A 15,757-nucleotide genomic window follows, 5' to 3' on the forward strand; every position below is an offset into this window, starting at 1 on the left:
AAATTTTTTTTCCAAACTATTGTTTTATGAATCTAAAATTTAATCAAATTAAATTACAGTTAAATTTGGAGTCTACAATTTTTATTGATACCCAAATAAAAAGATTTCTTAACAAATTGTAATTTCAAACTTAAGTATGTCGCTTCATTTTACTGAGAAGGGGGCAGAAATAACAAGCTCATGACCAGAATTCTGAGAAAAGTGGTGGTTGGTAAGAGTGAAGTAGACAGTGGTTCTGTCCAATATCAATATTATGATAATAATAATAATAATAATGAAACCATGAGTTGCTTGAAGTTATGTTTATCATATGAATTGAAAACAAGGAAATATTTAAAACTGAGTACATGTAAACCACTAAACACTACTTGCGTTTTTGGTACATTAAGATCAAAACTGGAAATAAAATAAATGATTTTGTCTCTATAATTATTGGTATTGTATTTATACCTATTTAAAGAAACACAATACTAAGAAACTAAGCCATATGAGAGAGTTCCATTTCTTCCCCATGGCTGAATTCTTTTTGCGGATGTAATATTTTAGTCCATTCAGTTGAGTAATTTATAGGCTCGCCATTTGGATTAGCTTGATGAAGAGAGGGTTTAACTATGTCACTCAAAAATGAATTGTTGCTTCCAGTATTTTCATCACTTTCAAAAACAGTTCCAGTTGACACATCCTCCACAGAATGCTGTGGGATAATTTCACCTTTTTTAATATGCCCAAGCTCATGGCGTTTTAAGTTAGACTTTACTCGGAAAGCAGAGGCACAAAGTTGGCATTTGAAAGGTTTTTCTGTAGTATGCGACTTCTTATGTTGAGTCAAATGAGTTAGCTGCCTAAATGTTGACGGACATAATTCACACTTGTAAGATCTTTCAGTTAACAGATGAATTTTCTTGTGTTGTTGCAAATGTGACTTTAATCTAAAGATAGATCCACATTCATCACATTTAAATGGATTTTTTACTGAATGAGTTATTTTGTGTTTTCTCAGTTCCGCTTTCAAACGAAACTTAGCATCACACTCATCACATGCAAATGGTTTTTCTGTTGTATGAGTAGTCTTGTGAAGGATCAAAGCACTTAATTGTCGAAAATCAGCGTCACATTGATCACACTTATGGGGTCTTTCTCTGGTATGGACTCTAGTATGGTTCCTTAAATGGCTCTTCAATCGGAATGTTTTCCCACAAGTGTCACACTGATACGGCCTCTCACCTGTGTGTCTCCGTTCATGTTGTTGCAAGGCTGTTTTTAATATACATGAATAGTCACAATATTGGCATTTAAAGCGTTTTTCTCCAGTGTGGGTTAACTTATGAATTTTTAACTGTGCTTGTGAGCGACTTTTAATACCACAAATGTCACACAGATGTGGAAGATCTTTTAAATGAACATAGCGTTTATGAATAAGAAAGGTATGTTTACGCATAAAAATTTTATCACATAAATTGCATTTATAAAGGTCTCCATTGTGAACATCTTTCTCAAAAACCAATTCTTTTCCACCACTTTTCTTATTGGAATTATTTGGTTGCGAATTTAGAAGTGAATGGTTTCGCTTATGAGCTTTAAAGTTTATAATACGACGAGTTGACCATCCACATATATCGCAAGTATATTGTTTTTCTTCAACATGAGTAAGCTTATGATTTACTAAATGGTGCTTCATTTTGAATTTCAATTCGCAAGAATCACATGCATACGGCCGCTCATTTGAGTGTTTAATTTTATGATTGTTCAAACTAGATTTATCTCTAGTACGAAAATTACAAACGTCGCAAATAAATGGCTTTTCTCCTGTATGTGTTCTTTCGTGAACTGTTAAATAAAATTTCTTGCGATATCTACGGAAGCAAGTCTTGCATTGATGAGGCTTTTCTATAGTTTTAGAATCAGACTTTGCTTTAGTTTCTTTTTGCTCATTGGTAATCTCTGCAGCATTCTCTAAATTGTTTTCCAAGCTCAATTGATTACTAGTTTTCTCCTCTAAATTTTGATTTTCTAAATCCGACTCAGTAGCTATGTTTAAGTTATTTATTGACTCTTTACATTCAGTGGTTTCATTTGTGATACTACAAATCGTAGTTTCAATAGTAACATCACTTAAGCATATAGGTGAGGTTTCAATGCTCGTTGCTGTTGCTTCTTTTGTTTCTATATCAGGTTTTTTCAAATTTTTTTTTAGGGAGGGTTTTTTACTAGATTTTATATGAGTTTTAAAATGCTCTTTTAACTCATCTTTAGTAGTAAATCTAAAACAACAAGTTTGACAAGAAAATGGCAATTCAGCAGAATGTTTAAGTTTATGATATTTTAAAGATGATTTTTCTCTAAAGAGCGAATTGCAAATATCACATTTATATTGTCGATTATCCTCGTGGGATTTCATATGTTTTTTCAGGAGAAGAGGTGTACGAAAAGGCATGGAACATTCATCACATATTTCCAATTTCATACCATGTGTCAAATTATGAGAATTTAAGTTGATTTCAGAGTCAAATACTTGGTTACAATTACAACATTTAAATGTTGTGTTTAAAAAGTCCTTAATTGAATTATTATTTAAAATGATAATTTTCTTATTTAGTTCTACTTCATCAATTCTTAGTTTTTCTTTTTCAGCTAGAGAGGACATAACAGTATGACAAGTTTGAGGAAATGATATTCCATCACTTTTAGGGGACAATTCTTTGGTATTTTTATCTAATACAGCTCCATTACAGTGACACCCTTCTTTCACAGCCAAATTAGGCACAATATTTGAAGTATCAGGCAGAATTTCAATGTCCTCCACAGCTGTGGGACAGGATAATAATGCTGCTTCTACAGAACGAAAAGGCTCTTGAATAAAAGACATTGCTGATCCTAAATAAAATGACTTCTGTGATTCTTTGCAAGTGCAGTGTCCATTTCAAGCAATATACCACTAAAATCAAGTCCACACACAACACCTTTTCTTATGGTAGTATGGGAAGCAGTATCATTACAGTTGACTGAATTTATCGTCTTGTCATTCAATTCGGAATTTTTAGTGCAAGTATCTGAAAAAATACAGAAATAAACATCTTACAAGAAAAACAAATCTATTTTTAGACATCAGAAGTGATCGAATGGAAAATGTTAAATGAACTATTTTCTTAATAAATATAATATTTCCGCAAATTTTTCTTAGTATCAGTTATCCCATTGAACAATTCTTGAAATTTTTTCTTTATTAATCTTTTTTAAAGTAGTGTCACAAATTTCTATTTATCAATATTTTATTTAAACAACTAGGTGTATGAAATTAACAATTAAAAATAAATCAACTCCCAAATCCTAAAAACAATTTAGTAAAAAGTTTGGGACATTTACCATAAACGTTTTCCCCAAAGATGGTTGTTCAGATAGTTTGCTGTACAAATAAAAGCTCTTAACTTGAGTCAGTATTAGTCAGTAATTACTACACATTTAATTTTACTTGGAGCAACGTGATAGAAAACCAACATCGCTACTCTAAAAATGTTGTCACTCCAATTTGCACCAGCAACTAATATATAAATACGTTTTATTTCCAAAGCAATGGCATAACTGAGAGTACATGATTTGGGAGTTTTTCTTAAAACATGTTTGATAATCAACTAATTTCCATTATAGCTTGCTTTTGTAAAGGAAAATTGGAAAAAATTCTGGTAATTCAGGAGGCAAATTTATAGCTTAGGTTCAAAATTCATGGGTTATGTAAAATTGGGCTCAATCTTCATCGGGAATGGTTAAGGATAATTTCACAATAGTGTGTTGGGTTTCAAAGTAATACATGAAATTTGGTCTGTTTGAGATAATAGTAATACCATTGTGCTTATTAGTTTACTATTGGTTAAAAGGTAAGAAACAAACAAGAAGTTAGTAAGTACATTTACTACCTTGTTATATAGTTACATAACAAGGTATTTAATGTAGTGGCAAACTTCATAATGAAAGTAATTATCCTTTGGACTAAAATTTACCGTTATGAAATACCATTTGGGGAATTGTGTAAAATGCTTTTCTTTTTCTTTTTGAGACTTTTATGGAGTAAAAAAGTAAATTGATGAATTCACACATTTTATAGGTAAACAAGAGTGTTTTTCATTATGTTGTTGCAAAAGTTTTAAAACAAAAATTTTATGAGTTCAGAGTTTCCCTTCAAATTCTGATAAATTCACAAAGAGAAGTAAAGCATACTAAGTAAGGAAGGAGAAATGGAACATATTTCTATCTATCATTAAGGTACAACTTCATTATTTAAGTACATTCTTGTGCTTGTGCTAAAATCCTACAATTTTTTTTATCTTAAATACTTGTTTTATTTAAATCAATAGCTTATAATGAAAGATGTTCCAAAGTTTCTAAAAACATTTACAAATAACACTGGCTTCACTAAAGTATGAGAAATAAAATTTAGGGTAAGCGTTTAGATATCAAGTTTTTAATTTCCAAATAAAGCCCATGAATACAATAATACAACATTGTTACACAAAAACACAGTAATAGTTAAAACTGCTATGTACGAGTTTTAAAATTGTTTTAAAGTAAAGCTATAGGTTTTATAAGGTGCCTCGCAAACTTTAATTTTATGTGCAAAAGTCAAGTGGAATTTGAGGCACTATGATATTTCATATAGTTATATCTTAGATAGTCCTGCTAAGATTGCGCACAAATTCAACTTCTACTTTCATAAACATTTCTAAATTACGCTATTTGAGAGAAGCCCTAAACTACATATATTAAATAGAATATAAGTTGTTTATACTATTTTAGGTGTATTAAAAACCGTATCCTTTTGTAACTATTTTACATTTAACTTGATATTACAATCAATATATTCACTTCCAATAAAAGTTCTGCATGGTGGTCATCTCAAGTAATACATTTGTAAGGGTGAAAACGATGAGTGAAAGTTCAATTAAGAGTCTTTAAACTATTAATTAATGGTTATTATTATGAATAATAAGAAAAGCTTCAAATTTTTATAAAGATAGTTATAGCTATAAAAACAATTAAATTATAGTATGGAGCTATGCAATGAACCACAAAAACTTAATTACAAAAATATGCTTTTTATTCTCGCTTTAATGGTAGCGATATGAAGAAGACGGAAGTCCCATTTCTTCTTCAGGACCAATATATCTGATTGGAAATGTATCTCTGCGAGGGCGCAAAGTTTTTGTCCAATCACATAGAGAATTGGAAAATTCTGTAAAAGATTTGGCACCATAGTCCACAAAGTCTCCATCAACAACATGTTTATTGTAAACAACATCTTCATGATGATATGAACCGTTACTCATTGTATTATCGTCACTTATAGAAGATGTTCTATCTGTTGCAGAAATTTCCATATTAGTGGGTACAATCAATTGCCCTTTCTTTGAATGTCCTAACTCATGACGCCTTAGGTTTGACCTTACTCGGAAAGCAGAGGGGCACAGTTGACACTTAAAAGGTTTTTCAGTTGTGTGTGACTTCTTATGCTGAGTCAAATGGGTTAGTTGCCTAAATGTTGAATCGCATAAATCACATCTGTATGATCTTTCAGTTATCTGATGAGTCTTTTTGTGCTGTTGCAAATGCGCTTTTAATCTAAATATGGAACCACATTCGTCACACTTAAATGGGTTTTTAACCGAGTGAGTAATTTTGTGTTTCCTCAATTCTGCTTTTAAACGAAACTTTTCATCACACTCATCGCATGCAAATGGTTTTTCATCAGTATGGGTAGTCTTGTGAAGGAGCAAAGCACCAATCTGTCTAAAATCAGCGCTGCACTGGTCGCACTTATGTGGCCTTTCATTGGTATGAATAAGAGAGTGATTCTTCAAGTGGTTCTTCAAACGAAAGGTTTTCCCACAAGTGTCACATTGATATGGCCTCTCACCTGTATGTATTCTTTCATGGTGCAACAAGCCTGTCTTCAAAATACTCGAGTACTCGCAAAACCGGCACTTAAAACGTTTCTCCCCAGTGTGGGTTAATTTATGCAATTTAAGATGAGCCCTTGAACGACTTTTTACCCCGCAAATATCACACAGATGCGGAAGATCTTTTAAGTGCACAAAACGCTTATGAAGCCTCAACCCACATTTCCCTTTAATTACAGCATCACATTCCGGACACTTGTAAAACGCCCCATCGCGATCTTTCTGACGAACTGGGTTTTTATTGCTTTTCTTTGGAGTTTTATTTGCTTCCTTAGGATTAACTTCTAATGTTAAATGATCCCTTTTATGTGCATTGTATTTCGCTACTTGACGACATGACCATCCACATATGTCACATGTATAAGGTTTTTCTTCAAGGTGAATAAGTTTATGATTTGATAAGTGGTGTTTTAATTTGAATTTCAGATCGCAAGAATCGCAAGCATATGGCCTTGCATCAGAGTGACTTTTCGTGTGAAGCGTTAAGCATTTTTTAGTTCTCGTACTATAATTGCAAAGTTCGCATTTAAAAGGCCTTTCTCCAGTATGTTTTCTTTCATGAGCCACTAAACTTGCTTTTTGATAAAAGCTCTGCGAACAAGTACTACACTGATGCTGCTTCCCTTTTTTCTTAGTATTATTCCAACTTTTTGAAACATTTCCATCACCTTGAGCGAAATCATTCTCTTCTGCGCTCGCAAAACCATCTTCTACGCTCCCTGAACCTTTTTCGTTCTCAAAACTCTTTCCATCTACTTTTTCATCTAAAACATCTTCGTTTTTATTCACATCTGGTGTCAGTACAGGATCAAATTCTTTAGCTATGCTAGTTTCATTACTTTCATTAGGATCATTGCCAGAAGTAGAAATTTTTGGTTTCGCTTTCGCTTTTACCTTCTTTTTGACTGTACTTTTATTGCGGCTTTTTTGTTTATTTTCATCAGGTGGTTTAGCTTTGGCTTTATTTCTTGGCTCAGGTTTGGAAGGTTTTTTAGTGACATTCAATGGAATAGGTGTTTTGAATGTAGATTTCTTAGTAACATTTGCCCGTGTGCGCGATCTTAATTTTGTGGTGTTCTTACTAACAGTAGTTGAAGGTATTTCATGAGTTTTAGAATGCGTTTTTAATGCATTATCTGTATTAAATCTGAGACAGCATACGCTACAGCAAAATGGTAGTTCAACAGTATGTTTAAGTTGATGATGTTTCAACGAAGACTTTTCTCGAAAAAGAGAATAACAAATGTCACACTTAAACTTGCGATCACCAGTGTGGGATTTTTTGTGTTTCTTTAACATAAAAGCTGTACGGAATGATAGCCCACAGTCATCACATACTTCAAGTTTATTTGAATGCTTAGCGCTATGGGATTTTAAATCCATTTCATTATCAAATACTTCATTACAATCTTTGCAATTAAATGAACGTAAGAGTAATGTGGTTTCAGACTTATTAGTTAAAGAATCATTTATGGCTTCATGATCATTATTAGAAGTGGTCATTTCATGATTATTACTGCTTGTGTTTACTTCAGGAGAAACCGATGAATGTAACTCTTCTTGATTTTCTTCTGGCCAGAATGCTGTATCCTGTCCAGGACAGCTACCAGTGCTCTCAGTTTCAGCGCACTCTTCAAATTCAACTAAAGAATCTTCACCATCTTCAGAAAAGCCATATTCATTAGTGGGATCATTAAGTTCAACTGTTGATACATCCGGTAATATTTCAATATTTTCTACCACAGCATTTTCTGCAAAAAGAGTTGAAGTTCCATGGTGATTACCAGGCCGCTCTTCTACGGTTGAAGAATCCATGTTGATGAAGTTGGAATAATACTATATCCAGGCAATTAATTTGAAATTTCTCTGAGTTTACGTACTGGTACTAATTGTGTTAAATTGGAAAAGCAAAATGAAAAGTCAAAATAATTTTCAATTGAAGGTTAAGTTATTGTTCAATTGAATCAATTCGTATCTCTGTTGTGAAGTACATCTTTTAACTTGTGCAAGAAAAGTAAACTTTGCAAGGAATATTAATGTTCAAATAAAACTGGAGATGTTTTCTTCAACCATTAGTTCTCTCTTCAGAAAGAACACTTGTGCCAATGAACCGATTCTCCTTGTTCATTCAAATTTTGATTATTAGTACCAGTGCCTAAAAATACAAAAACAGCAATCTAAGAAAACAAAAATTCTTTGCGCAACAGAACTATTGCCTCAATGTAGTTTTTCTCTAAATAATTTCAAGAAAAACAATTTCTAAATTTAAGAGTTTTAAATAAAAAACCCATGTTGGAACTTTGGGAATGAATTTAAATTATGTTAAGGGATTGGTTTTTGCAAATTTTAAGAGAAAGGTTACAAGGTGTTTAAATTGAAGAGTAAGTTGTTAAAAAGAATAATAAATAGATTAATTTTTTTTTAATTCTATGCTATATCATGTGGGAAAGCTAAACTCTGCACAGTTTCAAAAATTAACCAACCACTAAAATAATATGAGGTCATACAAATATAAATAACCTTAAAAAAGTTCATAACTTTTTTTTTTACAATTTTCAGTCCAATTTTAGGGGTTTTAAAGTAGAGAATCAAAGGATTGGCAATCTAAAACCTACATCCTAAATCTGAAGTAATATCAACTCTGAAATGGAAATTTACCAATACAAAATTACATCAATAAAAACCTAAAAAATAAATCAAAAACTATACATTGAAACTCTTCATACGTCTTATATTTGTGTGAAATCATAAGCCTATTAAGGCCCCCCTAAGTTTGAAACGAACAGGATTTTAACGGTAGGCTAATGACTGGCCAAAAAGGCTACATGAATCCACCTGGTGGTGAAAAACCGACTTATGCAAAAATTCCCCAATGCATGCTACACCTGAAACTACATCATATATGGCAAGAGGTAGTATAGGTGTTAGGGGTGAGGGTGGTTGGGAGGATTTGCTCTTATTCCCTTCCAGGTAGCGGAGATCCTAGTTTTGAGTTCTCCCGCGCCTGTTTAGTGCTGAATACATGGGGCCTTATGCCCAATTCAAACTTAGGGGGCCTTGAAATCTATCATTTTTTTATCAATCGTAACTTTTAATTTTAAAGTATTTAATCAGTTATATTTATCTTTGAGTTAACTACACACACAAGAAAATTCTTAGTATTAATAATAAAATAAGTTCTATTTAGAAAATTCAGACTCAACATTGCATTACACTCATTGTTTTGAAATCATGGGGGTTAGAATATCTAACTGCACGCTAAAATTGGTTTCTAGTAAAGAAATTACCTTACGAGAGTCAGTAGTTGTTTAGATTGAAGCACGTTTTGTTAATTAAAATTTTATATTTAATATAATCTACTTTAAATAAACCATTTGCTGTTCCAGTAATATATTAGACGCATTGTCGTTCAAATCAAGATGCCCAAAACCACAAACTAAAATTTTTTGGTATAGTTGTACAAAAATTGTTAAGAAAATTCAAATTTCTATAACTTTCAACTTGGATAAACAAAAATATACCACATTTTCTGGTCAGTAAAAAGTTTTATAAACTTTCTTCAAGGTAATCTGTGCTTAAAGTTTCACAGTTTTGGATGATAAAATTTTTAAAAATTATTAATAAGCTAATACTACGACTTAATCTAAATAATGAAATAAAAAATAGCATCTTTAGTGTATTTATCAAGTTACAGCTCATTTTGAATAAATTAAATGGCTATGTAATATTTGCGCAAACTATAACTAAAAATAAACTCAATTAAATTTTGATAACACCAGGGATCAGTGACTTAGTGGTGCCATTTTTGAAAAGTTTTGTCTATTTAAAAAAAGAAAACCAACACTACAATGTAGGATGTGACAGCATCTGTAAACCAAATCAAAAAACTATTCATCAAAAGTAAACGTAGTTTAAGAATACTTTCAGTATTATTCACTTTTGTGATAAGTTTTTTACTGTTTGTAAAATTAAGTGGACTTTACTTTGAACTCTTTTAGCTCATTTAAAGGGTTCAATCAGCTACATAAGTAGATAAATCGTACACCCTTTCCTGAGCCTGTCTTGAGAGTAGTGAATAAATTAAAACTTGATCATTCTGTCTGTTCTGAGGCACCATTTTCCATCCGTTAGTAATAGCCATAAAATTAAAACATTTTAATTCCTTAAGTGAATTGAAGGAACCCTTAAACAAATTGCACTGAAACATTTACATCTTATATCTTTGAATGGAAGAGGGAATTTTTACGAAAATTAGCTGCAGTTTGAAGCATACTAATTTTGGCGTAAACAGGTTTGGGAGTGTTGCCCTATTAATTTAGAATGATTAATGTTTCATGTGTAGTCACAATTAAGGTCAATCACTAAAATTTTGTTTACTTCTTGTGCCAGTGACATTTGACTAGCTGAAATATTAGAAAACAAATCATTCAATAGGGAATTAACCTAGACTTTCTCCATAATTTATGGGACGTTATTTGTTTTCGAAATTTACATATGCAACTATGAGTAATTTCTTTCTTGTAAATTAATATTTATTTTAGAACAATTTTAAAATTTAAAAAAAAACCAGCCAAATTATTACCACTTTTTAACATGGATCTATAATTCTTTAAGTCCTGCCAATAAAATTTGCCTTATCAGCACCATTACTAAAAGAGAACATGTGAATTTACAACACGATCACACCCACAACTTTTCACTTATGAAGAATGTAATTGAAATGATTTAGCTGTAGACTACCTACAGTGCATTAACCACTTATTGGAAATAGAACCAATTGTAGAAAATGGCCACCCAGAGGCTTCGATTTTCTTCAACCGTGATTAAAAATTAAGTAAATCACTACATACACCTTAGAATAGTACCTATATTAGTACATGTATAGTTCATAGATTGCAAATTGTGACAAATCAATAAGATTTCTACTCATAGTCACAGATTGCACAGTGGTTGTCAATTATCAAGAACCACTTAATTGGAATTAAAAACCAGACACTTTCAAACAGAACTATCTGAAAGGTCTTTTAATCAAGCACAATCCGTATGCTGTATGGTTGTTTAATCCATGGGCTTATGATTTAAATTAGTAATTATGTTAGGCCTTGGTTAACCAGGGAGCCTCTACTTAACAATAAAAAATCTTACCAGTTACGGAAATATGAAAATCATGCGGTTGCTATAGTTATATCATATCGGTTTTTTAAATGTTAAAAATTATCATTAATAATAGGTTATTTTCAAAGATTATTTGAAAATTTTAATATTATTTAAAATTTATCATCATCCAGACATTCACTGATGAAAAATTTAAATCGCATAGAGGCTTTGAGAGGGACCCGAGGGCTGAGGAGAAACTGCAGCAACAGGAGCATGGAGAAAATAAGGAGAGCCAAGTTGCCAAGTCGGACAATTAAACGCAGTTGCCTAATGGCACCACATATTCCATAAAACGAGTCTGCGACCGAAACGAGTCTGCGACCGAAACGAGTCTGCGACCGAAACGAGTCTGCGACCGAAACGAGTCTGCGACCGAAACGAGTCTGCGACCGAAACGAGTCTGCGACCGAAACGAGTCTGCGACCGAAACGAGTCTGCGACCGAAACGAGTCTGCGACCGAAACGAGTCTGCGACCGAAACGAGTCTGCGACCGAAACGAGTCTGCGACCGAAACGAGTCTGCGACCGAAACGAGTCTGCGACCGAAACGAGTCTGCGACCGAAACGAGTCTGCGACCGAAACGAGTCTGCGACCGAAACGAGTCTGCGACCGAAACGAGTCTGCGAGTCATAACTGCGCTAGCTTCACCTATGATCTAGCGTCTGCTACAGACAAATTAAAAAGTCATAAGAACGTTTTTTCTTAAAGAAACTTATCAAAATATAAGCAAACGATGAAAAAATTGTATTAAATGCATATCATTATTTCAAAGAGTATGGAGGAAATAGAGATAAAACAACCGGGAGAGGTCCTCAACGAAACGTTCACCACCGTGGGGTTGACAATGGGGATAAACATCTGTAAGCCGTGCTTTAAAATAACTACCGCAGCGCTCTCCTGGTTGTTTTATCTCTATTTCCTCCATACTCTTTGATTATTAAGTAACACAGTGACATCCTTTAAGTGTGAGTTGGCTCTCCTTATTTCCTCCAAGACCGTGAGTCTCTAATATTATCATAGAAATCTCATAGGTAACTAGAATGCTGCCGTGTAACTGGCAAATGGGCCAAACGCCGTGGCAGACGATAGCCAGATCTCAGCCAATCAGAGCTCAAAGAGTGGTTCTGCCAAGAATTTAATGTCACCAGAGAGAATGACGTCATCTATCTCCCGCTATAGTAGCGGATCCAAGGAGGATTATTATCCTCCTTGGCGGAACCACTTTACGGCCTCTCATTGGCTGAAGGTTCAAGGCGAACTGGCGTCAAGCTCGGCCGTAGGCGGCAGCATTCTAGTTACCTATGAGATTTCTATGAATATTATTACCATAGCTCACGCTGGTGCCGAGGACAAAGAGGATCATCATAGCAGATTCAGATAAATATGCGTCAAAATAGTCTCCAAAATAGTAACGGAGTTTTGTTTTTTGGGGGGTAAGGGGTTATAGCACTATTTGTTAAAATAATGGAAGCATTTCACCTATACGGTAGCTTTTTTTAATATAGTAAGAATTACCAAAAACACAACGTTTAGTTTACAGGCGGAAAGTTTCCATTATTTCAACCATAGAAATCTCATAGGTAACTAGAATGCTGCCGTGTAACTGGCAAATGGCCCAAACGCCGTGGCAGACGACGCCAGATCTCAGCCAATCAGAGCTCAAAGAGCGGTTCTGCCAAGAATTTAATGTCACCGGAGAGAATGACGTCACCTATCTCCCGCTATAGTAACGGAACCAAGGAGGATTATTATCCTCCTTGGCGGAACCACTCTACGGCCTCTCATTGTCTGAAGGTTCAAGGCGAACTGGCGTCAAGCTCGGCCGTAGGCGGCAGCATTCTAGTTACCTATGAGATTTCTATGATTTCAACCAGCACTATATAAACAGTTCATGCAGGTCCTGGCACTTAGAAATATTACTTCTTGGTGATTTCCTTGAAGGATTATTTATTTAAGCGCTTTTTTTCTTACTATGGGCCAGGACCAGACCTTAAGCGAGGTCTTACACTCAGTAAAGATGGCTTTCCAGTGAGAGTAATCTCGGTAGAAGAGTTGAGCACCATCCAGCGTTGTGTTCTGGAAAGTATAGACGGGATACTTTCAGCCTTTCAGGTAACTCTCTACCACGCTTCTGGAACTTCGAGCTGAGTGGTGGGGCTGTTCTCTACCTCTGCAAGGATGAACTTACAGCGGACTGGTTGAGGAGTGCTTTCGACCAGAACGAACAGGTTCTTGGGGCGCGCGGCTTTCAGTAATGAAGGCCAGTGACCTACCAAAGCCGTTCAAGGTTACCTTCCACACCTTCTAAAATGGTAACGTACCTTCAACAGGGCGCTTAACACGCAATGTTGGAAAATCGTCACGAGGGCTGAAGAACCAACTGCCATCCGCTGGATTTTCAAACTTACCATCTCCTCTATAAACGGAGAGGTGGAGCTGACACTGGCATCAGCATACTTCCCATATGACGATCCTCTTCCCCCACCCCCGAAGGAGGTGGCTGTGAGGGGACGGGGATGAGGCTGGCATCGGTTGTGATGAAAATGCTCACCACGACATCTGGGGCACCTCAGACTCCAATCAGCGTGGAAATGAGCTTATAGAATATCTAATTAGCACCAAGCTTAATATTCTTAACAGGAACAATGAACCAACTTTTGTTACAATTATAAGAAGTGAAGTCATTGATCTTACACTGTGTACAGAAAATGTCTAATGAACCGTCCCTGTCGGATCACAGACACATAAGCTTTAACAGTTATGTAAGAGAGGAGGTTATCTCTCAAACTCCTCTCGTGATATAACTTCAGCGAAAGAAGTTTGGGTAGCTCTGAAAAATTATTACGAGAAAAGCGCTTTGTGCAGTAAAGTGTTTTTATTGAAACGACTGTGTAGAAGTCAATTGACGGAATTCGGAGACATGGAAAAACATCTGAAAACAATGTTAGATATTGTGGATCATTTAAGAGGTCTAGGTGAAGACTTAAAAGAAAACTTAGTTGTTGCGTTACTTCTGTGTAGTCTTCCTGAAAACTATGACACCTTGATAATCGCTTTAGAAACAAGAGACGAGGATGATCTAACACTCGATCTAATCAAAGGAAGAGAAGAATCCGACGAAAAGGTGAAAGATAATAAAGAGACAGCTCTACAGAGCTATGCTGTGACAAATAAATATAACAGACAAGCTTCGTATAAAAGGAAACCAAGAATAATATGTTACGAATGTAACAAAGAAAGACATATGAAGAAAAATTGTACAATATTCAAAGCGAAACAAAGAGTAAAAGAACACGTGATGGTTGTCACAGAGGCGAAAGAATCAGAGACGAAAAGAAATAACGTCAGTTATACAGCGGTTAAAATTTCAACTAGAGAATTTGATGACGCTCGGTTCGTAGATTCTGGCGCAACATGCCCCATGACAAATGACAAGAATTTTTTCACTTTCTTGGATAATACATACGTTGATAAAGTGTACACTGCAAATGGTGACATTCATGATTCTAAAGGTAGCCGGCAAAGGAAACGGAACATTAAGTTGTTGTTTAAAAGGGACTGGTGTCAATAAAGCAAGTGTAAAAGACGTGTTATATGTCCCACAGCTCAAAGGAAGCTTATTGTGCGTGAAAAAACTAGTAAAGCATGATTTTCTAGTAGTGTTTGATAAGACAGGTTGCACGATTACTGATGACAACAAGACTATTGTAGCTAAAGCATCTTGCGACGATGACCTTTACAAACTGAATTAACGAAATGAAGTGAAATTGATTCTGAATAAAGTTTCGAAATTTTGCATTCATGTTTGGCACAGACGGATGGGGCATAGACATACAGATGCTATAAGTACTCTTGAAAGAAAAGAGTTGGCAAATGGGATCGTAATTTCTAAGTGTGAGAAAATGGAAAATGGTGAAACTTGTATTGAATCAAAGATGGCACGTTTACCATTTCCAAGTTCAGTAATAAAGTCAGAACGAAAATTGGACTTCATTCACACAGACTTGTGTGGACGTATGCCAACAATGACACCAAGTGGAAAGAGATATATTCTAACTCTAATCGACGACTACAGCCGCTATACGATCATTGCCCTTCTGAAATATAAAAGTGAGGTAACTACTCATGTTACCAATATTGCACGGCTTTGCGAAACAAAATACCAAAGACGTTTCGATCAGATAGAAGCGGCGAATATGTCAACAATGACATGAGTATAAATAGATACATTCTTGATATTAGTAATACATTCATAAATTATATCAAACCGAAAGGAAAATATTATTAACACATGAAAATGGCAACAAGAAATGCCAAATAAAATGAAAAAAAAGTAAAGCACGGGGCAAAGGAATTCACCAATACAAATGAAATATCAACAAAATTACAAAACCTGCGAATTAAGAAGTACCAAAATGTGCAACAAGTAAACTTTTAAGTTTAGAATAATTAGGCTGGGGAATTATGACACTATGGGAAAATGAATTTAAACGGGTAGCAGTGATGACCCGGGGTTTAGAAAGTTTTAGGGAATGATCTCTTGTTTTTGCAAACTCCGCCACCCCACTATCAAACTCTCGGCTAAAAAATGTGACACTCACTCTGCGTACGTGCGAAGGTGTTACAAAGAGCGACCAAAAAGCACAATTTG

The 15,757-nt window shown here is 34.6% G+C and overlaps 2 protein-coding genes across 2 annotated transcripts; both read right to left on the bottom strand.

Moving 5' to 3' along the window:
• Positions 1 to 80: 80 nt before the first annotated feature.
• Positions 81 to 11,269, bottom strand: LOC149967145 (uncharacterized). Its single transcript, XM_090154415.1, has 3 exons — positions 11,094 to 11,269; positions 2,961 to 3,050; positions 81 to 2,874 (listed from the first exon to the last, which is right to left on the bottom strand). The coding sequence occupies exon 3, from the start codon at positions 2,864 to 2,866 to the stop codon at positions 479 to 481; it is 2,388 nt and encodes a 795-aa protein (XP_090010541.1). The 5' UTR covers positions 2,867 to 2,874; positions 2,961 to 3,050; positions 11,094 to 11,269; the 3' UTR covers positions 81 to 478.
• LOC149967146 (uncharacterized) lies at positions 4,471 to 10,828 on the bottom strand. The gene is made up of 2 exons (XM_090154404.1): positions 10,693 to 10,828; positions 4,471 to 8,103 (listed from the first exon to the last, which is right to left on the bottom strand). Exon 2 carries the CDS (start codon positions 7,761 to 7,763, stop codon positions 5,100 to 5,102), a length of 2,664 nt encoding a protein of 887 aa, XP_090010530.1. The 5' UTR covers positions 7,764 to 8,103; positions 10,693 to 10,828; the 3' UTR covers positions 4,471 to 5,099.
• Positions 11,270 to 15,757: the final 4,488 nt, after the last annotated feature.

The sequence above is a fragment of the Leiobunum rupestre genome, chromosome 1 (genome assembly GCF_980474605.1).
Source record: "Leiobunum rupestre chromosome 1, qqLeiRupe1.1.hap1, whole genome shotgun sequence".
Lineage (NCBI taxonomy): Eukaryota > Metazoa > Arthropoda > Arachnida > Opiliones > Sclerosomatidae > Leiobunum > Leiobunum rupestre.

What these genes read in the sequence shown, in the direction of transcription:
- LOC149967145 (XM_090154415.1), bottom strand. Translation starts at nt 2,866, where the DNA reads ATGTCTTTTATTCAAGAGCCTTTTCGTTCTGTAGAAGCAGCATTATTA.
- LOC149967146 (XM_090154404.1), bottom strand. Translation starts at nt 7,763, where the DNA reads ATGGATTCTTCAACCGTAGAAGAGCGGCCTGGTAATCACCATGGAACT.